This window comes from Nicotiana sylvestris, chromosome 1 (genome assembly GCF_000393655.2).
Source record: "Nicotiana sylvestris chromosome 1, ASM39365v2, whole genome shotgun sequence".
Lineage (NCBI taxonomy): Eukaryota > Viridiplantae > Streptophyta > Magnoliopsida > Solanales > Solanaceae > Nicotiana > Nicotiana sylvestris.
In genome coordinates, this window is record NC_091057.1 from 168,787,085 (window position 1) to 168,811,584 (window position 24,500).

Sequence of the window (24,500 nt, forward strand, 5' to 3'; positions counted from 1 at the left end):
GTTGCTTGCTGAAGAAAAATGGGAATTTCGCACACCACGATTGAGGGAAAACATTTGCATTAATATTCTCCATACGATCTGCTTCCTTAGCTTCTTCTTGAACCATATAGTATGAATTAGTAGTACACGAATCAAAAATGTAAACAAGCTTAATTAGTGGGATTTCATAAAAGACGATGAAAAAAAAAAGAGAAAAGGAGATCAAGAAAGCTGAGGGTTTGACTACAAAAACGTGAGAAAGCTTACGAGAAATATTGAGTTGCTTCTTTTGAGCTTTTCCCATTGAAAATGATACTAGTATATAACCAAGTGCTTCAGATTTGTCAAGATCCTCTACTCTCCCATTGATTTTGTTATTGTTCTAATTTGCTTCATCCCTTTTGGAATTGGATTGTCTACTACTGAATTTGCTCATTCTTCCTAGCTATAATAATTCGTCATTCGATTTGTTCTTTGAAGCATTTGATCAATTTTTTTTAAAAAAAATTAGTATTCCATTATCAACTGTTTCTCGTTTCCAAATTCATATCCAATTAGGTTGCTGGCTAACCCATGAGTTATCTGTATATGTTGTAAAATAATTAGCCAAATTACAAAGTAGATTTGTGAAGCCATAATGGTAATTATAGCTATTATCTCCCAATGTTTAATTTCTTAAATCCATGACCCTCACTTAATTAATTTCAATCCTTTAGAAATCAAGGTATTCTATTTATATGAATTTTCCATGGCCCTCGCAAATTAAAGAAAATGCGTAGTTGCTTTAGACGCATTATTTTAATAAATTACCTTCCTAAACTCGGGTGCGCATTTATGTGACCCAAATCCAAACTCAACAATGTTATATAAAATGTGTTGCGGACTGCGGGTGCATTTATGTGACGTGGTTCAAAACATATTTTAAATGGCGTTGCAATTTTCTTTAAAATGAATAAAAGCGATTTTAAAGTTAAAATGCACATAGATTTGAAACATGTATTAAAATCAGGTAATAGGCCAATTATAACAATTGGGCGACCGTGCTAGAACCACAGAACTCGGGAATGCCTAACACCTTCTCCCGGGTTAACAAAATTCCTTTCCTGGATTTCTGGTTCGCGGACTGTAATACAGAGTTAATCTTTTCCTCGATTCGGGAATTGAACCGGTGACTTGGGACACCATAAAATTATCCCAAGTGGCGACTCTGAATTTGATAAATAAATAAATAATCTGATTTCGATTGTCACTTTAATTGGAAAAAAACCCATATATACACCTCTTCCGGGGGTGTAGTGAAAAAAGGAAGTGTGACACTATTGGGCGCAAAACCATGTTGAACAGCAAAATTACCGAGGGTCAAAATGTAATTGATAAAATTTCTGACTTACAATAAGAATTATTGATTCATAGAAATATTATATTTCACCAGTAATTTTGTAAGTTAAATTTTATTGATCAAAGTTTGGTTCATAGTCCAGATGACACCAAATCTATTACATTTAGACCATACAAATCCAGCAAGTTTATTTTTGAAGGTCATTAAAATAGTGGGGGATTGTGGCAATATTTTAATGCCCTTTGTTAGACAAATGTCTTACCCAAAAACATGTGGCAAGCCTTCTAGAAGGGAAGAGATAAATTGTAAGAAGTTTTTGAAAAGTGGCAATTACTTTGCCACGTTCCTTTCCCTCAGCATATCAATCCATGCACATGTGCCAATAAATAGGCTCTCAATCGGATAAGAAAATCATCATCGGCAAGACAAAAGGAAATCCTTATTCTCTTTCCTTCTAATTTCATTATTCACCAACTTTCCTTTGTTGTCTTTCTTTTTGGTATTTTAATTTCTCTTGTTGCCCATTTTTAAATAGTTGGGTTTGTAATATTTAATTTTGCTGATTCCTGTATCCTCTAAATAAATAGAGATGTGTTTGTTTAATCCTGAAAAAATATTTCACATTGCTGAAATAGTTTCTTTGAACAGTGCCCAGCACGACTCAAGCCAATTCATGTATCTGCTTTCAAATAATATTAAAGCAGTATTATTATTGAAATTCTTGCTCTAACTTACTACTACAAAATATACATCCCTAGGTCAGAAGCTTGCAAATATGGAACCTTATAAGTCTCTCTCTTCATCAATTAAGTACACTTAATTCTCATTAAGAATTTTTTTTCTTTAAGAGAAAAAGAAAGGGAGAAACTTGGGGCGATTTACTTAAAAGTGATTTTCTAGAGAGAAAGAAAGGGAGAAACATGTGGCATCTTACGGAATTTTTACCTCCTATAGAAAAGGTTAACACCTTATTTATTTTAAATAAATACCATTTTAAAAAATTATATTCTATAGATACCTTTTAAGGTTTATAGCAAAATATTTAATTTTGGTTACCTCCTAGCTCTAAGCCACTAATTACGCTATTCAGTTATACTATTTTATTTCTCTCTCTACTTTGATACATCCCATTCTCTTCCCCCATTCTCTGAAAACACGATGCTCAATCTCAAAATTCCTCTCACCCACACTATTTTCTTTTCATTCCGATCAATTTCTTGCACCAAATATTTGAATTGCGATTTCTCTGTCATCAATACACTCTCTCTGAAGTCTCAAAACCACTTGAGTTTACTATGTATTCAAATGTTAATATGTTTATCTCTTTGTTCATTCTTCATCTGTTGGTTGCTGCCAGTGTTAGAGGACACGAGATCAAGAAAGGAGATTTCTCTGTTAAGGTCACTAAAGCAAATCAAAATGCATATGTTTCGCCGGATTCACCGAAATAAGAAAATAAGAAGACGCGTGTTGTACCTTCAAATCTCAAAGGTGTCGCGTGTTGTACCTTCAAACGTTGCTACAGCGGATTCGCCGGAAATTAGGGTTTGTTCTTGAACAAAGACGACGTAGTTTGGAGCTGAGCAACTTATTTTCTGCTAATATATTTCAATGTATTATCATGTATTTCATTGTATTCATTGTCTTTTTTTTTATTGTAATTCAATGTATCTCGTTGTATTCCATGTATTTCATTGTATTCACTGTCTTTTTTTTATTGTATTTCAATGTATCCCGTTGTATTCTATGTATTTCATTGTATTCATTGTCTTGCTATATGCCATGAATGTATTCATATATATTTTTTTAATTAATATAATTTATGTATTCATATGTATTATATAATTTCTCTGAAGATTGCTATGTTTTTGGGGTATTTTTCGGTTGAGAATCTTTTTTATAACTGAAATTACAAAATTTGTGTGTTATAATTGAGTTTGTTGAGTTATATTAGGAGTCTATTATGTTAATTGATTAACTTTCTGTTTTAAAAACAGTGTAATCCCCTGTTTCACGCCGTGAATACAGTCGAATACAATAATCTGTCCAGGTGTAATCCCATGTTTCACTCCATGAATACAGTCGAATATACTCGAATACAACAACTGATTAGCTGGACTTCCCTGATTCACGCCTATTTTTGCTACTGTATTAATGAATACAATAGTTTAAATACATCAAATACATCTTATAACCACGGAAAATGTATCTATAATCCGTAATATAACAAATGGTATCTATAGATAGCTAATTACTACTAAAAGATAGTGTTTTATGAAAGTTTCTCTTTTCTTACCATCAAAGTATGTGGTGCAGTGGATGAGACTGCTCTTCCGTTAACCAGAGTTATCGAGTTCGAGTCATACTTGGTAGGGAGCGCTTCCACCGAACGGGGCCCTACGCGGCGCAAATCCGAATATAGTCGGGCTCCAATTCGGATATAGTCGGGCTTCAATACGGTACCGAATTCATGTTTAATTTTACTTTAATTAATTTTTTAACATAAAGTCCCCAATGAGAAAAATAAGCTGCATACATCTTTCTTTTCCCCAACCGAAACTCAGCTAGAGCATCTTCGAATGGGACATCTATTAGCCTCGCCGCCGGTGGCATTTCGGCCTGCCGGCGGTAACTTTGTGCGGTTAACTTCAAGGATTCAGGCATTATCGGTGGAGGAAATTCTCCCAAATGCCATACGGCGAAAGCGAGATTCAACATGGAGAGGAGGTTTCAGTCTTGGAGTGGATTTGGGGCTTGCCCGTACTGGCCTTGCTATTAGCAAAGGCTTCAATTTTCGACCCTTAACGGTAACATACCCAATTTTCATCCGCAAACCAAGATGGCACATACATTCGTATACTGGAATTTTGATTCGGATTGGATTTTTAGGTTCTGGAATTGAGAGGACAAAAGCTTGAACTTCGAATTCTTGATATTGCCCTAAAACAGGTAAAGACACTGCTTTTTTACGTTTAACGTAGAAAGATTTAATTTTTATGGTAAATTATCAACTGGGTATTGATAATTTGTTTGATTCTTGAATATGTGTTTAGTGTTTCTTTCATTTTAATTTTTTAAGAATTAATCCCAGCATTTTGGAGTTTCATGAGACTGTGGTTCTGTTTGGGGAAGTTAGGAAGTGGATGAGTTTATAATTGGACTTCCTTTGTCAAGTGATGGAAGGGAAACTCCACAATCTAATAAAGTTCGAAGTGTTGCTGGTAGGCTTGCTGTTCGAGCTGCTGAGAGGTACTACTAATTATTTATGTAGCATTTTTAATCTGCATTTTACCTATCCAATTCATCTCAGAAACACTACTGTTGTCATTGCCTTTACTTTTTATTTTTTTGATGAAGTAATGAGTTCTATAGAAAATGGCATCAAGAAGATGCAAGAAGTACAAGAGGGGGAAAGAGTCAGCTTTGATACAAACAAGAAAAGAAATACTAGGCTAAAGCAAAAGAGCTGACAAAATCCAAAAAGTTAATATGGCAATCTACAGGGGCTAAATACTGCAAACTAAATAACCAAAGGAGACATCTAGCTTTAAGTGTGTGTGTGTGTTGGAGTTGATATCCCATCAAAACATCTGCGATTCCTTTCTGTCCAGACACACCAAAAGATACAAGCAGGGATCATCTGCCCGACTTTCCTGATGACTCTATCAACTTTCCAACCAGACCAGCATTCATAGACTTCTCTGATGCTTTGTGGCATGACCCAACTGAGACCAAAGATAGAAAGAAACATGCACCGTATGTTTGAGGCAACTGAGCAATGTAGCAAAAGGTGTCTGTCGGAATGTTGCCGGCATATGAAACATCTGTTAACAATTGGCATACCTCTTCTGTTAAGGTTGTCCTGTGTTAAACAAGATTCATTAAGGGCTATCCAGCTGAAGCAAATGATCTTTGGGGGAAGACTTGTCTTCCAGATGTACTTCCAAGGCCATCTATCAATGATTTCATTAGTTGAGCATAAATGAGAGTAACCTTCTTCCACTGAGTAGAGGCCATCCATCCACTTAATATTGTCAGCAATGTTGTGTTTGACTGAGTATCCCTCTAATTTAGCCAGGAGACTCAACTGCTGTGGAATTTCCCAGTCTTGGAAGTCCCTTCTGAATTGGATTTGCCAGCAATTGTCTTGTCTTGCCTTTACTTTTTATCAACTGTAATCTTATGGAAATCCTGATGATTATGTGTCAAGTTGCGTGAAAACGGAAAAAAGGGAAGCATCTTGCGTTCCGTAGGGATCATGAAAATGAATATTCAAGAAAATTCTTGTGGGAGTTTAATGGTTGAACTGTCCAGAGACATGTTTGCTTGTTATGCTTTACACTCTAGGGCTACTAGTTGACTTCCTATTTTCAGAAACCTTTGAGCTAGTATGCTTTTGTGTTACAAATTAAAAGGGCAACCCGGTGCACTAAGCTCCTGCTATGTGCAGGGTCTGGGGAAGGGCCGGACCACAGGGGTCTATTGTATGCAGCCTTACCCTGCACTTCTGCAAGAGGTTGTTTCCATGGCTTGAACCTCGTGACTTCCTGGTCACATGACAGAAACTTTACCGGTTACGCCAAGGCTCCCCTTCAGCTTACAAATTATCGATGCTAAATACATCTGTTGTAGTCATTCTCTTATGTCATGTTTAAATGTAATTTAAAAGTGGTGAGTGAGGGGCGTTCTGTAGTGATCTGGCGTCTTCTACGCTGTCTTGGAGACCTTTGTTCATAAAAACCTTACTTGTGATTAGGGGCTGGAGAGTATATCTGCAGGAAGAGTATGGAACAACAATAGAGGCCATGAGCTACATGGTTGATAGGTAATGGTTTCCTCTGACTTGTCACTGTATTTATCGAATGAGTTATGACGAAGAAAGTATTTCACTTTCATAAAATCAAGTTTCAATTCATTCTCTTATGCCAATTAAGATCTAGGCTATGCAATCTACAAAGCTTTTATACCTGTCTTGCTAATAAATTGATTGTCAAGTTATATGTGAAGCTAGGTTAATCCTTCATACAGTCTGTTACAAGAAGTAATCCAAAAATAAATAGCGTGACAATGTTGTAGGGGCCTCGGAAAATCTGCTCGTGAAGGGAAACAGGATGCCTATGCTGCTGCTGTATGTGTTCAGTTGAATTCATCCGTCTTTTGTTGTACTTCCCCTAACATGTTTTGTACATAGACTGAAAGTAGTAAACCTAAGATTAGGATTTGAGCTTTGTTGTATTGCAGATGGTGCTTGAGAGATACTTTTCAGAGTCAGGTCGGAGAATCGAGCTAGTGTTACCCAAGCAGTTGGACCTCCAAGAGAAGCTCAAGAAGGGGTGTACTGAAGATGCTGATTATTTTACAGATGAATCTGATTAGGTGTTAATGGTATACTTTGATTGTGATAACTCTAGTCACTAGAATAGTACTTATATTATACCTTTAGAAGACATGGATGATTTACCCTTTTTTGTTTGATAAATATCTTCCTCCTGTAAATCATATTCGGGAGAAAGGAAGCCATGTATCTTGCTTTCCTTGTTGAGGAATTTCTACTATCTGAGATGAAAAAATTAAATTAAGTAAAAGTGGACAAATAAGAATGCAATCTGGAGGTGTATGTTATTCTTTAAAAACGTTTGAAAGAATGTATCTGATAACGTCCCTATTCAATTCTTGGAAAAACTAGAACAAATAGTTGGTAAGAAATCAAATAGGAAAATGAGCTCAAGGCGAGTGAGAAAAATGGACACAAATATAAGTTGAACATCTCATACCTAAAAGAGTTAAAATATCTAATTATTGTTCTATACGATTTATTTGAATGAGTACTGGTAATTTAATACTCACCAAGTAATTATTAGATTATTTGTCAATGAACACAACAAAAGTACAACAATGGCAACTAATGCCTCAATGTCAAACTAGTTGAGCTCGACTATATAAATCTTTTAAGCCTATTCCCTTCAAGTTGTACTCATCTGAGTCCAAACAGAATACCAAGAATTCCAATCTTAAGCTTTAAGAGGACCAGCTCAGCTTAATTGTTATCATCATCACAACCTGACAAAGACAATAAAATTAATATGTACATACAGAAATTTCTCTCCTTCATTGATATTTAATCCGATCATGCATAAATGAAGGATCCCCTTCTTGCACCTGCATTGCCACAAAGTGAGACCACTTTAAAACTCTATTATTTGTGATCTTCTAAACTGAAATATATGTGAAACAAAAACAAGGAAGGAAAATTAGGAAATGGACTCTTAATATCACACAGGGAGGTGGCCCCAGGAGGAGAGGAGGGGAATAAAAAACGAAGACAAGAGGAAAAGAATAAAACAGTGAAAGAAAGAATACTCTATGGAGCCAGCAGACAATGCATTCCTACCCATAAATCAGAAGGCCAAGTTGTCTTTGCAAGCTCAGCTGTATAATGGGTTTATGCAAATCTCTTTCTTTCCAATGAAGTGGATCACCAGTCTCAGCTCCAGATTCTGTTCGACATCAATCAACATGATTATTAGTTAACATAAGCCTTAATTATACCGCTGGTCTAAACTAGGAGTACAATGACTGACATCGATTATGATAAGAGTCACCTTAACATGGCTATGCAAAGTACTTTAGATAGGATGAAATCATATGACATGGTTCAGCACTTCAGCCTACAGCCCCATGAGTATTTATCTAATACAAGTACCAATCTAGTAACCAAAAGAGTGCATTAGCATGATTCAGAATATAAGAACAATTCAGGCCTAAGACTCCCTTTATGGGCTTGGAATCTTTTAAGTCAAGTAAATCTCATTTTAAGTACATTAAGCTAGTCTTTAAAGTATTTACATACTGATTTTGTGGCTGAACACAATTATCTGAAGCCTTGAGTTGGCCCAACTTCCTACATAGAAAGGACCTCTCCTTTTACACCAATAATATACATGAAAAGGAAAGAACATTTCACACTTCTTACGTCGTTCCTGCTATTATGGAACAATCTCCTACTTTCATTCCACACAAGCCAGAAGAGACATAACAGTGTTGTGCTCCAAATCACATACTTCTCAATGCCGATTTTCTCTAATCTCCAGTTGACATTGTCTCATTGAACATCCATAGCGACAATCAAGATTATTCACCAGAGTAGACCAAGGTCCATAGAAGAGAGGTAAAGCCAGCTATTTGTCTCATCTATTTAAACTTATCCGCTATTTATAATGCATCACAATGCCAAAGAGACTTCCTTCCCTTACCCTCACATGCATCAGGTGCCTAGACTTGCTAGCTACTTCTATAAGACCAGGGATTTGTCCAAGTCTTCTCCCTAATAAGGATTTTCTCAACCTATTATGTGAAGACCTCGTAGGCGAATACCTGAGATATCTTCCTCAAACCTGACTTTTTCGAGGCAGGGCTTCGATCCGTATCTGGCCAACTCCTCGAACTGCTGGGTGCGGCATATTCATGGACTGGCAAAGCGAACTCTCAATTTGAACGGGAGAGCCTAGAGAGCTCTCTATCTTTCCCCAAATTCCGACTAGCGTGCATGCTATTTTTTTTTTTGAAAAACGAACTTATTTTGGTACCCTCATCTTCAAGGCTTTTCCCCAAATCTCCTCTTTCCCTTCCTTCTAATAGCTCTAGGTAGAGTGATTTCACCATGAATGTTGTCATCCGTAATCTCCTTCACATAATCTCTGTCCTCCCTCATTTCCCATATCTGCAGATCTTTTCATAGAAACTCCTCCACTTCATCTCGCTTGCAATCTAGTGAGTCTCCTTCAAACACTCATGTCCCACATAATTCCCTTGTCCTCCATTCTTAACTAATAGGTCACCCTAGCCTTACAATTCTGCATATGCAGCATATATAACAGCTTTGTGTAAGCGTCTTCAGTTTTTCCATCATACCACAAATCCTTTCAAAAGCATACTGTCTCCACTTTCAATAGTGTAGCCAGTACGTAGCGAATCCATCCTTCACTTCAAAATCCCTTCCATAGGCTCACCCCATGCGAAAATGTCATGTCTCCCGAAAGTTATACATTGTTTCAAGCTCTATAAATAAACCAATACCCTTGACCATAGCGCATAGTTTCTTGATTGAATCACGACAACCACCTCTCCAAAGGCATTATGTTGAAGAATGGTAAATTTTGTATTCCTTCACCAGTGGGAACATCTTTTTTCTCTAATCTACCAAATGGAATTTATTACTTCTTTCCTGCAAAAATCTCATGACTTATTCCTTATCTGTTTGCCACATTTGAAGGTATACAAGAATAAAGACATAATACTAGGAAAATAGAGAATGGACTTCAACAATGTAATTGTTCCTCCCTCGGACAAATACTGATTTTCTACCCATTACGCTTTCTCTCAAACTTCTCAATCATAGGCTGCCATAGTTCATTGCCTTTGAACTTTATCCCCAAGGAAAATCTGCATTTTGTTATCCGATGCGATCCATCTTACACCCACATATTTGTCCTATTCTGTGAATATGGATCCTTTACCTACCTCCCCCACTGGCACCAATTGTGACTTGTGCATGTTAGTACACAATCACGACATGATTTCAGACTAAACAAATGTCTTAAATAGGTATTACAGCTGTTGAATCTCAGGTTCACAAAAGATTAAAGTGTTTATGAACGAATAATAAGTGGGATATGGCAATACCTCTTCTTCCTTTCTCTTCTTGTATTTCTTACATCGGATCCTCTGAGTGTACCCTTCCTTCCACCATCTTCTCCATGAGTTCACTGTAGAGTTCTAGGATGCTTATGTTGAGACCAGTCACATGAAAATAAGGAAAAGGAATTGGCTACTGCGAGTTTTTAGATTACAGGGTCAATCAAGTTAAAAGCTCAAATAAGCCGGAAGAAGAACCTGTAATGGCCTGCTACAAATGACAAAAGGTTTGGGGCCCTTTACACTCTAGCAAGTGAAGTGAAGATACCTGGAACCAGCAGGACAAAGAAAGAATAGAGATTCGATAAGAAACTGCAAGTGGAAGTTGTGTGAGAAATGGCATAGAGCCTCAGAATGTTTTGTCCATTCAATTCTAGCCAGCACTCGAAAGATGCATGAGAACAGAAACATCTCAGAACCATGGAATTCTCGATGAGCAGGTCAGGATAACAGTGTTATTTCAGTTCAAAATCTTATGAGCCATGATTTCGTCAAGTAAAGAAGAAACAAAGTTGTTAGAAAAGCAAATAGAAAGAACAGTTACTAGACTTTTCAAAAGTCTCTTCTAAATAGCAAATTTAGTTTCATTCACCCCAGATGTGCACAGTTCGATACCACAATGATGATATGTACAAATTCATTTCAACAAGGCATCAGAAGTTCTTCATATATAAATCCAGATTGGTGAAAATCAAAATTGTACTGAGTGGAGACTTCGAACCTTGGAATTACTTTCAAGAGGAACCAGGTACTGGCCTACTCAAAAAAAGATGAACCAGGCAATGGCAAATTGTCTCCAACATGCCAATGCGGTCATGCTACACTGACATGGTTAGAGTTCAGACGAGATTTGATTCTATTGAATCGAGGAGCTCTTAAGATATTCCTTTGTTCTGACATCCAGTGGAAGTAAGTTCCAGTTTCTAAAGGCAGAACCCCACCTATATTCATAATGCCAAACCATTTAATCCCAATTTGCTAGAAGACAGCAACATAAATTTTAATACCAAAATGCAAATGCAAAAATTTTAAATGCAAGCAATGTGTTGGTAAAAAGAAGAAGATCCTACTCAATCACGGCAGAATCAGCGGCTGGAGAATTAAATCCATACTGGGTAGAGGCAGTTGCGCATTGAGATTGACCTTTGAGTCTTTGATAGTGATAACAATAAGCTGATATCAAATAGAGGACACAAATGATTGAGACTGACCTTCAAGTCTTTGATAGTTATAAATATTAAGAAGAAGTTGAAGGAGGACAGAAAAGATTAAATGGAGATACTTTAAAGTAAAGAGCACAATAGCAAACAAAATACCATGTAATATTTAGATTTACAGACTACACTTCAATATTTAGCATAATGGCTTTCATTCTCATAAAATAATCAGATTTCACTAAGAAAATGCAAAGATTTCCCCTATACAGGAAGAACTACTACTACCTTTTGATACTTCCACGGAGATACTGAAACACTACTTTAATGAACAAACATTCTTTTTAAAGCTTTTTATTATACAACCAAGCCATTATCAGCTAAAATACTTTAATTTTATGCAAGCAATCATTTCAATCTAAGAGGATAGAAAAAGATACAAATAGATACCAACGGCATCTTAAGACCCATATATGTACTTATGGTTGACCTGAAGAAAATATAAGAGCTTAACATACCTTCAAGATTCAAAACTTCTGATATTAAGATCCCACAGAAAGCCCAATGCTTGGGATAATTCTTGGGAGCAGCTTAACTTGAGGTACTGAATTTGATTCATCGTTGCTAGGAAGAGAAGGTATCTCATTTTCCAAAGTAGAATAAGCATCTGCAAATGCCTACAGAAAGTAACTTTTATGAGAATCGTTATATGCGTCCAACACTAAATGATTATAATTTTTAATGAGAAGCATAATTTGTTCAGTAGCACCTTCAGTCCCAAAATAACAAATTGCGACTTAGGAACTAACTTCATTCCATACATCAAAACAAGGTGCAATAAAAATTTAGAGAATAGTAGAATACCAAAAGGTTGTTAGTTTAGGTTATATATTACTAAATGAAAAGCAGCCACTGTCACTTATAAAGAACAGAAAGCTGAACTTTACATATTGAGGGCATGAGAGGATATAATACTTTTCATGTTTAACAAACGCATGCTACAGTTTAATAGAAACATATTCCATGCCATTTCTACTGAGGGTCTATTAGAAAAAGCCTCTCTACCTCCACAACGTAGTGATAAGATCTGCGTACACACTACACTAGGTATGTTGGTGTTGTATATTCCATGCCATTTCAGAGAAGTACCAAGAGCTTTCTCATGCAAGTCTTTACGTATGCAAATTATCCTCAAATCTAGGGGTGATTGAGGGATATGTCTGGTTAATTCATTAACCAACACGTCCCCAGTCTGCTAGCCAGCTTGGAAGAAATCCTTTGCTTTCAACCTCTTAAGAGATTCAGATACTTTCAACACATGGCATGCTATTGAACTAAAAGGTAAGAAACCTAAAGTATCACGTGTTTTCCATTTTTTATCGACTTGTAAGTTTTCCTAGTTCTTGTAACACCAATATTTTCTCAAAAATTTAATACAAGGCATTCCAACTAACCTTGATGCATTGGTGTATGCGAAAGCAATTCCGCCCCACATTATTGGTTGGGTACAGAGGATCATCAATGCAAATTGGATCAATGCTACAAAAATAAAACCAGGGAATAAAAAGGGAGGGAAAATGAAAATCATGAAAAAACAGAAAGAGGTTTGCAACAAACAAAATCAGGAGGTTCAACAATTAGCCATACCTGCATCCTCGTTCTCTATTTATGTATAAGCCGCTTCCCTGTATTGAAACACGCATTTGACGAGGATCAAACACATTCCTGGGGACAAAAAAAAAAAGAAGCTTTACATCCAAGGTTCTATGGTACCCTTTTTGCACCTTTTACTTTTGAGGGGAGCAGGGGTGTCATAGTGGTTGGGACTTCAGATGTATAAGTTAACTACAACGAGTTGGCCACTTGTAAGGAGGGAAACATGAGATAAAAATTAACCAAGGAAATGTGTCTTTTAAGCAGATCAAACTCACCCAAAGAAGTAGAAAAAATCCATCAGGAGGCTCCCCAAGTTCTACAAAATTAGATCAATGAAAGTTACACTCAATAACTCCGATGCATCAGAAGGAAATGAAAACGAAGCTTAACTTCTAATGAAGTGAAAAAGTTAACTTCTTCCATAGAGGCACTACAGCGTTTAAAAAGCTTGTCAAGTATAATATTGTAGGGGCACCTATCATATTGCTATGAAGTTGGAAAGGCATGAGCTTATGTGTGAGACTATCAGGTTAAGCCTGCATTGCAGCAGTGCTGTACAAGCATTGAGCAGGAGGAGATTGGATTTTTCTATCTTATGTTGAGTATACTAGCAATCAAGTTCTACATCTTTTGAGAGAAAGATCGGGCTTGTTCTGTCAGGTACAATGTGATGCATTATTTTACAGTTACGCAGGTAAGCCAACAGATCGGCTTGCTCGTACATTCATCTTTCTCTAACATTAATTTCTGAAATAAGACAAAAGCACTGATATGCAATTTTTAAGGAAAGAGATTAAAAATGAGACAACCAGCTCAAAGATGATGAAAACCTCCATGTACTAACTTAGGAAGGTGGTCACTTCCACAAGGCTCTCGTAGTGCATCAGACATGCACCTGTAGTTTCTGCTATTTGAACCTATTGCCCCAAGTTCACAAAAAGGGAACCATGTTGCACCAAAACTCATCCTTATCTCATGCTTACTGGGAGATAACATCTTTAAGAGTGATTTCCAACCTTTCAGTTTCAGTAATGCCATTGTATTTCATTGAAGTTAAAAAGGTCAACCTTTTTACTTAGCTACATGATCTAATTGTTAAAGAGAAAAAAAAACACAAATAGAAAAAATAAAACATGGAATTCACCCGGTCACACTATATCAAATAATTAAACTTTTCAAGCTAAAACCCTCATATGAGAAACTCAGCTGGCTAGGTTGTCCTGATGCTGAGAAATGTCTCTCTCTACTCTGTTCTTAGTTGTTGGTGTTTATCCAGGCAATCATCTTATTATGTTATTCAGCAGGTTCTTCTTTATACTGTGAAAGGTCCTATAAATGTTATCATCACAATATGTGCAACCCAATAATAAAAATATTGGAGACATCATCACAATCTACGTTGAACATGTAATGGGCGTTGAAACTGATGATTTAACCTTAAAAACAGGGGTAAATCGCCAAAAAAATAAACTGAAGAAATTAATAAGGGAAGAATTCAATCATACTTGGTCAATTAGTCGACCGTGATGATGTTCATGCTGCAAAAATCGTGTGATCAATAGTACCTATTAAATGGTGTAGACATTTAAGAGCCATTCAAACACATAATAACATAAAGAGAGAATGAAATCAAGGGAGCGAAACACCTAATATAAGGATGCCAAGAATTGGAAGACAAGAACTGAAAAGGCTTAACTATTTCACTTTTGCTTGAAACGAATGTGTGAAAAGTTTTTTAAATAAAAAGTTTTAATAGATAATGGCCACATTCCAGATATTTCCACTTCCCAACAAACCACAAAATTTCTGCTCGAACTTGTGTTAGACTTGGAGACCTCTATCTAATTTCCACCTTTTGCCCCATAATTATAAGGTGCTTGTGTCAAAGAAGTAACAAGTTTTCTGCAGCCTGAATGAAGGACCCAGCTTTTACTTGATGCCTACTTGTCCTGGTCTTCCGCGACAGACTGCTAGAGAATTGAAAAGGAGGAACTGATACGCAATGTGACATCATTCAACAACCGAAAAACAATTAATCAAGATGGGGAACTCTAGGGTAACTCCATTCAGTACTTTGTTCAACATAATCTAGAACTTCATCAAACTGGAAGTTAGCAAAAGTCACTTATCTCTAAATGGATAACATCACAATTTCCATCCCAAATTTATAATTGGATCGTGAGGACATTACATGTAAAATCAAGGTAAGGACATTCCTTGAACGATCTCACTATTAGAATGAGTCAATGTGAGCAGAAATTTACCTTATGCTGGGAAAATAGGAAAAGGAATAGAAACAAGGGAAAATGGTAGTGAAAATAGAGGAGAAGTTAAGCAGAATTATCTTCTTTTATGCTTGGTTTGGGTCGAAAACAAGAATGGAAAGGCAAATAGTTTGGACTTTTCATTGTCACTGATTTAAGTTTTGGGCAAAGAAGAAAAGGATACTCTCTTATTTTAATCCCGTAATTGTTACAGCACCAAAGCAAGAGACCTGAAAACTCTTTAAGCTGTCCCTTTCCTTCTCTTCCTTCCTCTACTTCCAAGCAAACATAAAAATAGCCGGCCAACCTCCATCCTCTGCTTGGTTTGGGTTGAAACAAGAAGACAGAGCAGCGTGGAGGAGTGATGTACTTAAGCATAACCAACAGAAGAGCGCTTGAATATGAAGGGAGGTCACAAGTACATAAGCGAAACACTTTTAGGTAAGTTAAAATAATCATTGCTTCCTTCACTTTTAACAGCATACTTCCTTTCAAACTTAAACTGAATTCTCTAGGAAATATTGACGATAGAAAAGCTTACTAGACAATATGAGCTTAAACCGCCTGAATATGACTGGTCAAGACTGCGATCTGCTAGGAACTGTTTTAGCACCAAAGCAAGAGGTGTGGCAGCAGGAAACTGTTCAGTGAGCTCTTTAACCTATCATCGACAAAGGAAAAACGTGATAAGATAGATCTACATCATAACCGGCTGACAGGCTCGAGATAACAAAATATCAAAGTGATGAAGATTAAGAGAATATAGTTCTGAATTTGATCCCACAAGTACTCAGATGCCATCTCTTCAAGACTTACCAGCTCAGTGGTCTGTAATCCTGTATGTGAAGGCGATTTGAAACTAATATCAAGTCGAACTGCTTTTACATCCTTTCTACATTCATTCATCTTGGACCACTGTGGTGAAGATGAGGACTCTGAACAAGTCGAATCAGCCTGAAATACTGCATTGCCTTCTTCTACAATCAACTGAGTTGGCTCTGCTTTTGGTGTTTGTAAATTTGATAGAGACGACAAAATGAGATCATGTGGAACTTCTACCACAAGCATTATAATTGGTATCTGTAGAGAAATGGCAGCAACATAGCATGGAATAACATGACTAAGGAGGTCAAAGAAGGCAAAAGGTGTCATGCTAACATAAAGGAAAAAACTAAGCTGATGAGAACCCAGAAGGAAACGAATTTGGATTGCAGAGACATTACAGCAGTATTTTCCACGATCTTCAGAGAATCATTTTTTACCCACTCCTGGTTAGCCAGATATCTAGCTGCATGCTGCAAAGTTCTCTATGTCAGCAACAAGGAGCTCCATTAAACTAAAGCTCTATTTGTATCAAATTGGACAACCAAGGGTGGAACAAATAAAATTTTCTTGTGTAGTTCTTTTTTTTTCTAATAAAACAATATTCCCTCCATCACGTCTTATTGACACACTTTCCTTTTGTCTGTTCCAAAAAGAATGACATTTCTCCTTGTGGAAACTATTTAATCTTTGCATCCCGATATTACCCTTAATTACTTGTTAGGACTCACTTGATATAAAGGTTCATTCTTTTATGAGGAGATATACAAGTGAAAAACTTGTGAATTTGATTCCTTACAAATGGCACCCAATTAGATTTATTTTTCTCCCTTGCAGAAAATGAATTACACATTTTTCTTAGGGCAGCTGCCACATTGAGATTTGAGTGGCATCCAAGACCTGTGCCAGCTCTTATATCAACATTGAATTGTGTCCCCATCAATTTCAAAAGCATGAGTTGTTAGCAAGTGGATACCTTTATAAATTTAATTAGGTCTTCACGCGCAAAACAAGGACCATAGCATAAACAATTGTACCAAATACCCAGTGCCAAAATAACTTAGTTTTTCACTAGTTTCAAGTTTTATGCAAAAGTTTGGCCGCAAAGAGAACTCCAGAATTAAATCATACTTAGCAATGTAAAGTCACACCATTTATATTTATTGTACTTGAAATATAGTGGTATCTATCAGTAAGTCGGAGCTAAATTTCAATGTTGAGTACAAGAAATCACTCTACAAGTCTGGGTCTCAATTGTCAATTCACATACAAGTCAGGAAAAGGTTGCTCTTATATTTGGGTTTTTTTTTTTGGTGGGCCGGGGGGGGGGGGGGGTTAATGAGGGGTCATGAGGAAAATATTGGTTATTGATTAATCAGCAAGAAGGTTGATGTTGTAAGAAAAGCTTTAAGTTACAAAAAGATCATCACTTTCAAAGCAAACACAGCATTTCCTCCAACTATTAGAGAAGAATATTCCATGTAATCCTGGATACCTGAAGGCATGTTTCTTTGATCCCATTTCGCCCCTCCAAGATCCCAGCTTCTTTAATTGGTTCCTACGGGGAAAAAAGGAAAGCATATAATGTGCTCCTTTCTCCAAAACTCCTTTTCTCCTTACCCAAAATATATAAAGTAAGAAACATGTTAGCTAAGACATGCTTACCAGATTCCTCACAGGAGGAAGACAAACCACAAGGTCCACATCACTTGATGGGAGTGACAACCCAGTAGCATTTGAACCAAAAATGTTTGTACGAGACCTAGGCCATAATACTTGTAGAGAACGTGCAACACGCTTCACAGCCCAATTAATGTAAGGCTTCCTGATCACATTCTCGGAGGCAACCTTGAGAATCATTATAGATAACCAACAATAAACATCAGGTTATATCTATCTGCCCAAATTTTTTATCCTGAAACTCTGGTTAAATTATTGAAGTGATACTGAAGAAGTTACTACTCTCTTGGGACTCTACCTGTTTGCAGAAGCTCTCGATTTCGTCGTGAAGGCAACTATGGATCACTGAAAGACAGGCCTTCTTTGCAGTACAGTTCAGCATTTCGGTAGGTTGAAGTGGGAATGCAACATCTGGCTGGAAAGAAAAACAAATGGGATTTGAATATTTTCCACCCAGAAAGACAGAAACTTGAGAATAAGGGGAGTTATGAAACTGCAAACCGGATTCTCAGATTTGTATATTTACATGTTCTTGATCGCGAGTTAACTGTGAAATTGCGATAAGGCGATCCTGCAGCAAAGCTCCAGGTAGAGGTTGTGTTAACTGATGGGCTGAGAGACTTTTACTTCTCCAAGCAGGCCAAACTACTTCACTACCATCCATGCGTATACATGCTTCTTCAAAATTAATTCCATCATGGAACCAACCTTTGACACCCCATTGCCTGGGGCTGGAGCTACCAGACCGAACAGTTGGAAAACCTCTGTGCCTTCTAGAATCACTAACTGGAGAAGGAGGAGGTGGACGAGGGGCACGTGGAACACAGAGGACCACAGGCGATGGAGGTCTCTTGATCCTAGGTTGCTCCTTCCTGCTGGGAGGAACACAAGGACTTTTATGATCATGACTTCGCTTAAAATCTGATCTTGATCTCTCCCTAGACATACTGGGAATGACAATGGGTCGTAGAATGGGGTACGGAAGTGAATCCACAGACTTTGCTTCACCATCAGCAGACAAATTGGACAAGGATCCTGAAGCATTCTCTATTGTCACTAAATCTGCTGATGATGAGGACTGTAAAACCTTGCTGGTAATCTCACTTCCTGGTATAACATAACCAAGAGCCTGATGTCCTGAACCTAAAGGATCGAATGGGGAGCAAAAGGAAGCAGCAGATGGAGAAGTCAAACCATTTGTACTGTAAGAAGAAGAGAAGGCAACCATATCATCAACTGCCCTGTTCATATCTGCTTCCCTGCACGCCCATGAGCTATCATCCGAGCTAAGAGAGGGAGGACGTGAAAAATTAGTACCGAGATGATCAGAAGGATTCCAGTACATAACACCACCTCCAAAGTACTGATTATAGTCCACCCCAGGAACAGCATGTACCTCTAACTCTTCTTCAGACATCCAGTGATAATCATGGTCTTCACCCACTTCATGTGAATTTGAAAGATCAGAGAAGTCAATAAAGTCACCAGAATACACCCTTTCATCCTCAGTACTAACCGCATTGCAGTGAATGCTTTGGGCTGCTATATCCTGCTGGAAAGAAGTTCGTCTAGAGATAAACCCAGCATCATAATTGCATGTAACTGATGGAGCTAGTCTATTGATACTGCGAACCATTGGGGGCCAATCTAAACTCATTGACAAAGGTCTAGATATAATTCCAGGGCACCCTGTTTCAATTGAAGAAGTTCTCACATGACGTACATTGCGTAGAAAAGAATGACGAAAATGACTTTGCCAGTTGTGACTGACATCAAGGTGCAGTCTCTCAGTAGCAGGTGGGAGATGTGAATCACTGTATGGAAGATGAATGGGAGCTACACTGGGCCACTCATACGAAACATAAGATGGTGAATTCATAGGCCCTGTATCATAAACATCAACACTTCCTTGCTCCTTTAAAGAGGTAAGTTTTTTGTTGGAATCACTACCTTTAGTTTGTTTCTCAAGAAAATTTGATCTGTTATTCAATGTTTTAAACTCCTTGCAGTTTGAATGAGTGAGCTCAGATTCAATCAAAGGCATTCTAGAAGAACCACCAGAATCGCCATCACTATTGGTAGTTTCCACTGCAACAGCTACCACTCCATTTCCGATCACCCCCTCTGGGGGCAAATGGACTGTCAAACAAGGATTCCTGCAACCTTCAAAAGAACCAGCAGAACCACAATCCCCACCGTTTTGACTCGGAATGCTTATTTCCAGTTCACGTCCCTCATTGTCAACAGAAGAATCTTTTGATGCACTTTGAACAACTGAATCTACAGGGACACAATCAGACCTTGGATCCCCATCTTGGGAGTTGACAGAAATAAAGGACTTTTGAGAATTTCTTTTCTGACATTTACCATCTTCCCCAGAAGTTATCAAGCTACGGTTTTTAGTCTTGTTTCTTTCTTTCCTTTTCTTCCTTGAAGCACTTCTAACAGTTTGACTATCTGGTCCTTCACCATGTCCCTGCAGACAGACAGTCAGTTACAAACTATTTATAACATAAATTGGACATCTGATCCATAATAGAAAGATAATTACAACCATATCAACCAAAGATGGCAGACTCACGTTATCAAGATCCTTCTGTTGTACTCTATCGACCGATCCACTAGGCAAACTACAATGTACATTATCACCACGAAATTTATCTACCAAACCAGTAGACGAACTATTATGCACATTATCACCACACATGGATGCGTCTCCATTATCCTGCATATATTTTAAAAGAAAGTAAAGAACCACATGGTATAGGAATTTTTCTTACTAAAAGGAATTTATAGGGAAAGTCCTCAAGATCAGAGTGTACCTCACTATTTTTAACAGGACTTACACCTGTAGTAGATTTTGGCAAAGGATTAAACTTCTTCACTTTATGGTTCTTCCCTTTTTTCTTACGGTTAGAAGCACCATGTATTTCCTTGTTTTGCTTTGGTAAGGAATTCAAGTTTTCGTCCCCAAGCAGCTCATACTTTGTACAGTCAAGAGAAATAATCATGAGTAACCCCCGTAATTTTCTTAATATACTATCAGAAAGAGTATTAACAGATTCTAATGAACTAAAAAATAGTTTTCCACTGTCAGGAGACTCGCCAACAGTACCCGGACATGCCAGCAGCATAGTGGAGACATCCTGAAGCATAAACAAACAATCAAGTAACTGGTTGAATGAACATGAAACTCCAAACATTGATGCATGAAACGTGTTCTGTGGAACTCCTACATCAGACCCTCTGAAATTCACAAAGTTCCTTCGTTTAGACAAAGTAGTGTTACCCAGAGGCTGTTGCAGCGCCGAACTGCATAGGCAAGCTTTATCCGCTGAAACACCTCTTGCCCCCTTCAAAGTATCAGCAATCTGAAAGACATAATTGGAGATTGGACAGCTTAAGCCTGTGTCAAATTCTGAAGAGCACCTGTAAACTATGCAGGAAGAATAGACGACCCTTCCAACAATCAGAAGCTTAAATAGCTAAACTGCTAACATCTCAATCATTTAATTGACTATGTTAGGAAGGATAGGAGTGCTATGAGAAACATACTTTGTGCTATGAGAAACATACTTAAAAGGATATACCATTAATGTAATAGTTGCCATTTGTGGAAAAAAAAATTGATTTATGAAAGTATATCAAACCAAAATCAAACATATATAACTGGTATGTTATATAAAATAACTTGCAGCTATAATGCATTATTTTCTAATATTATACATCTTGCCTACGCTGAGCGCTATGCGAACCAGAGATACCACGGTTACAGAGAACAAAATATGGTAGCCAGAGGCACTGGCCAAGTATGGAAGCAACTTGCAACGAAGGACATGTAGCAGTTCAATAGTTATTGCAGTTCCTCCTTTATTGTCTCAAAAACACTTGAGCAGACGAACTAAGAACTACTTCTGTTAGAAGCATATACATGTGCTGATGCTACTATTACTACTACTTGTACAACAAATCCTTCTACTTCTTCAGCTTTGAGATAATATAAATTGTCCTTTTGACCAAAAAAATACACAGCAAAAAGTAATTTTTTTTTACCCTTGTCACAAAAAAAAAAAAAAAAAAAAAAAAAAACTAATGCTTAGATGTGGTATATAAACCCCTACTCTATTCTATGGAAATACAGAGAAGCATCTTAGTTTTAAAGTTGCATGATTTGATAGTTTTGTTAATTCTTCGGTCACCGCCTGCATTTTATACTCTTTTGCTTTTCCAAATCAAAGAGGGATACCCAGCATTACTTTAAATTTCTTTTTTACATCTCAGCTTATTTCTTGATACAGATCTAACCTACTTGCAAATCTCAGCCTACTTACTGTTCAGATAGATTCTTGCGGACTCTGAAATGCACACTTTCCATTTAACAAGCTATATACTATTCCAAAGTCTATGCCATTATCTCTTTCCTATTAGAGAGGAAAATTCAGCTTTTTGACATCCATGAATGGAAATGCCACCACATATACAAATTCAAACAAATTGTAATCTCACTAAATGAACTCGTAGCACATTGAATACAACAATGTAGCACCAAAGAACAAACAAAGACCAAATTGCTAGGCGAAAAATAAAGGCTCAACATAAAAGTAGTACCAGTGATTTTGCAGCCTTTCCTAAGCCGAGACGAAGAATCTTCACACTCGTTGTCTCATCCAACTTTGCCCACCAATCTACACACCCTTTCTTCCTCCAAAACGCATTGGCTCCTATACCTACAGCATTCACCTTATCTTTCAATTTCACACCTCTCTTCTTCCCATTATTATTATTATTATTCAACCACGCCAATCGTAACGCCACCTCCAACCTATTTGCCATGAAAGCCTCGATACTATAATACCCTTTGGCTTTCAACCACCCCAATTCCACCCATTCTGAGCTCAACCCACCACTTTCTTCCCCCCTCAAAAACATCCCATTTGAAACGCCATCCATTGCATTCGTAAAACTATCCACATTCTCCACAAATTCCTCACTAACAGTCAAAGAATCAACAAAATCCAATAAACCCGAAACCCCATTTTCCCCTCCTTCCCCTTCTTTCGAGCTGAAGAGCCGAACCGAGTGACGAACTCGCCGTTCTGACTCGTTCGACTCAGCAACTCGAGCTAATAACCCGTGAGACTTGCGGAAGCAAATGCTCGGAAGATCACAGCCGTCGGAGGAGGGCATATCGGGTAGGATGATGAAGGAACCATGACCGTTGGATTGGATTTTAGTAAGCATTTGAAGAAGGACTTGGAGGAAATTGGAGTGAACGATTGTGAGATGAGCTTGCCGTTGAGGAATTGAAAGGGAGGAGAACCATTTGAGGATAGAGGATCTAGGGTTAGGATTATGATTGGGAGATGGAGGGGTTTGTGAATTGTAGAGAGAAATGTGGGATGTGAGGGAATCAATTAGCTGCTGTTTTGAACTGTTAATGGATTTTTGAGGAAAAGGGAAATTATAGTTTGATTTGTGCATCATTTTTCCTTTTTTAAAGATGAGTTTTTCTGTGAAGTTTTTCTCAGGTGGTTGTAGTAGTAGTTGCAGCGGTGATCATGGAGAGAGAGAGAGAGAGGGGAAGACGACGACCAGAGCCGAAACAATTGCGGTTCCTGTAAGAGATTTTTCCTTATTTGCTGGCTTTTCTTTTCTTTTTTATATTGAAATTTAAAATAAATTACTCAACTTGACAAGAAGTTAAAGAATTTAACTAAAAATACTTTTAATTTTTTCAAACTAATTCCAATATTTCGAATACGAATGTTTAGTAACTAAACTAGTATTTCAATTACTATAATATTCCGTACTTATTATAGCCAAAGTCCAGACGACGAAATTTTTTAATTTTTTTGCTTAATTACGTGAAAGATAGAACATAATTTAAATGAAAATTAATGAATGATAGTTGAAAGTTTATTATAGTTGACTTTTTTTTTATAACATTGATGGCTAGACTAACTTGTATTTTTCTAGTTTTATTTATAGGTTGTCTATTATAGTCCACCAGCACATATAAATTTGTATATTACTAAAAAAATAAAAAATCACATAGAAACATATGAGTTCACACTGTGTTGAAGTTAACATTCAAATTCAAAATCTTGACGTTGTTACTCTTGTGACCAAATCACTTAGTCATCCCCTTAGGCCTTAAGGCAATGTAACGAAAAAAGTCGAAAGATATAATATTACAGTATTATTTTACGTCATGAAATTATAAATGAAATTCAGCTTATAAAAAAAAAAGCAAGATTATGCACAATATAATATATTTTTTTTACATGACAAATATATTAGAACATAGGTAACTAAAAGGAATGTAATAAAATTGGGATTGAGGGGATAATAGGTAACAGCTAGGCATTTATAAGTGTTTGGAAAATACTTGGTTGAGACCGAAGCAAAAATGAATATTTGAAGTTAAAGTTGGAGAGATGGTAGTTGAAAGTTTATATTGTATTTAAATATAAATTCTACTTGAAAAAGAAATTGAAGATCTATGGTTGAAAATCATTTATTTCACGTCAAATACTCATCAAATAAGTTTTTCAATATTTCAACAGTATTTTAAATAAGTTTATTCGCAGAATATACAACAACTTTGTCCTTGAAATCTCCATTGAGAAATACAGATTACTCCCTCATTTCGGATAACTATCATCTACGTCCATAGTATCAACTAGATGGAAGATTGCTTTAGTTCATGAGATAAACCTCCAATGACTTGTGGTAAATACGGTATGTATTTACCGTACCGTATTATAACTTCTCTATGTCCTAGAGTTGGACCATTTGCCTAATCTCAAAATCCTTGATTCAGAAGATTGCCAATCTGATTCTGACGAGTGTTACCATAAGGAACTGCTAATTGGATTTCCCTTGCAGGATTTGCACTCTTATATACTGTTT

At 37.0% G+C, this 24,500-nt stretch overlaps 2 protein-coding genes across 6 annotated transcripts; one reads left to right on the forward strand and one right to left on the reverse strand.

Moving 5' to 3' along the window:
- Nucleotides 1–3,837: 3,837 nt before the first annotated feature.
- LOC104248330 (uncharacterized) lies at nucleotides 3,838–6,903 on the forward strand. The gene is made up of 6 exons (XM_009804570.2): nucleotides 3,838–4,125; nucleotides 4,208–4,267; nucleotides 4,455–4,567; nucleotides 6,075–6,143; nucleotides 6,395–6,446; nucleotides 6,560–6,903. Exons 1-6 carry the CDS (start codon nucleotides 3,898–3,900, stop codon nucleotides 6,692–6,694), a joined length of 657 nt encoding a protein of 218 aa, XP_009802872.1. The 5' UTR covers nucleotides 3,838–3,897; the 3' UTR covers nucleotides 6,695–6,903.
- On the reverse strand, nucleotides 6,756–23,204 carry LOC104248329 (uncharacterized). 5 transcript variants are annotated; one of them, XM_070170949.1, is made up of 22 exons: nucleotides 22,197–23,204; nucleotides 20,411–20,959; nucleotides 20,170–20,313; nucleotides 18,115–20,064; nucleotides 17,887–18,003; nucleotides 17,574–17,756; nucleotides 17,404–17,466; nucleotides 16,310–16,381; nucleotides 15,903–16,166; nucleotides 15,628–15,747; nucleotides 14,328–14,387; nucleotides 13,098–13,138; nucleotides 12,814–12,891; nucleotides 12,621–12,705; nucleotides 11,685–11,843; nucleotides 11,083–11,185; nucleotides 10,734–10,953; nucleotides 10,211–10,280; nucleotides 10,001–10,083; nucleotides 7,710–7,815; nucleotides 7,412–7,477; nucleotides 6,756–6,874 (listed from the first exon to the last, which is right to left on the reverse strand). In XM_070170949.1, exons 1-15 carry the CDS (start codon nucleotides 23,070–23,072, stop codon nucleotides 11,709–11,711), a joined length of 4,737 nt encoding a protein of 1,578 aa, XP_070027050.1. In that variant the 5' UTR covers nucleotides 23,073–23,204; the 3' UTR covers nucleotides 6,756–6,874; nucleotides 7,412–7,477; nucleotides 7,710–7,815; nucleotides 10,001–10,083; nucleotides 10,211–10,280; nucleotides 10,734–10,953; nucleotides 11,083–11,185; nucleotides 11,685–11,708. The 5 variants fall into 5 exon arrangements, with proteins under 5 accessions (XP_070027050.1, XP_009802870.1, XP_070027049.1 ...); XM_009804568.2 differs by lacking the exon at nucleotides 6,756–6,874 and having other exon boundaries at nucleotides 7,064–7,477; XM_070170948.1 differs by lacking the exon at nucleotides 6,756–6,874 and having other exon boundaries at nucleotides 7,064–7,477; nucleotides 10,001–10,101.
- Between the last annotated feature and the right edge of the window lie 1,296 nt (nucleotides 23,205–24,500).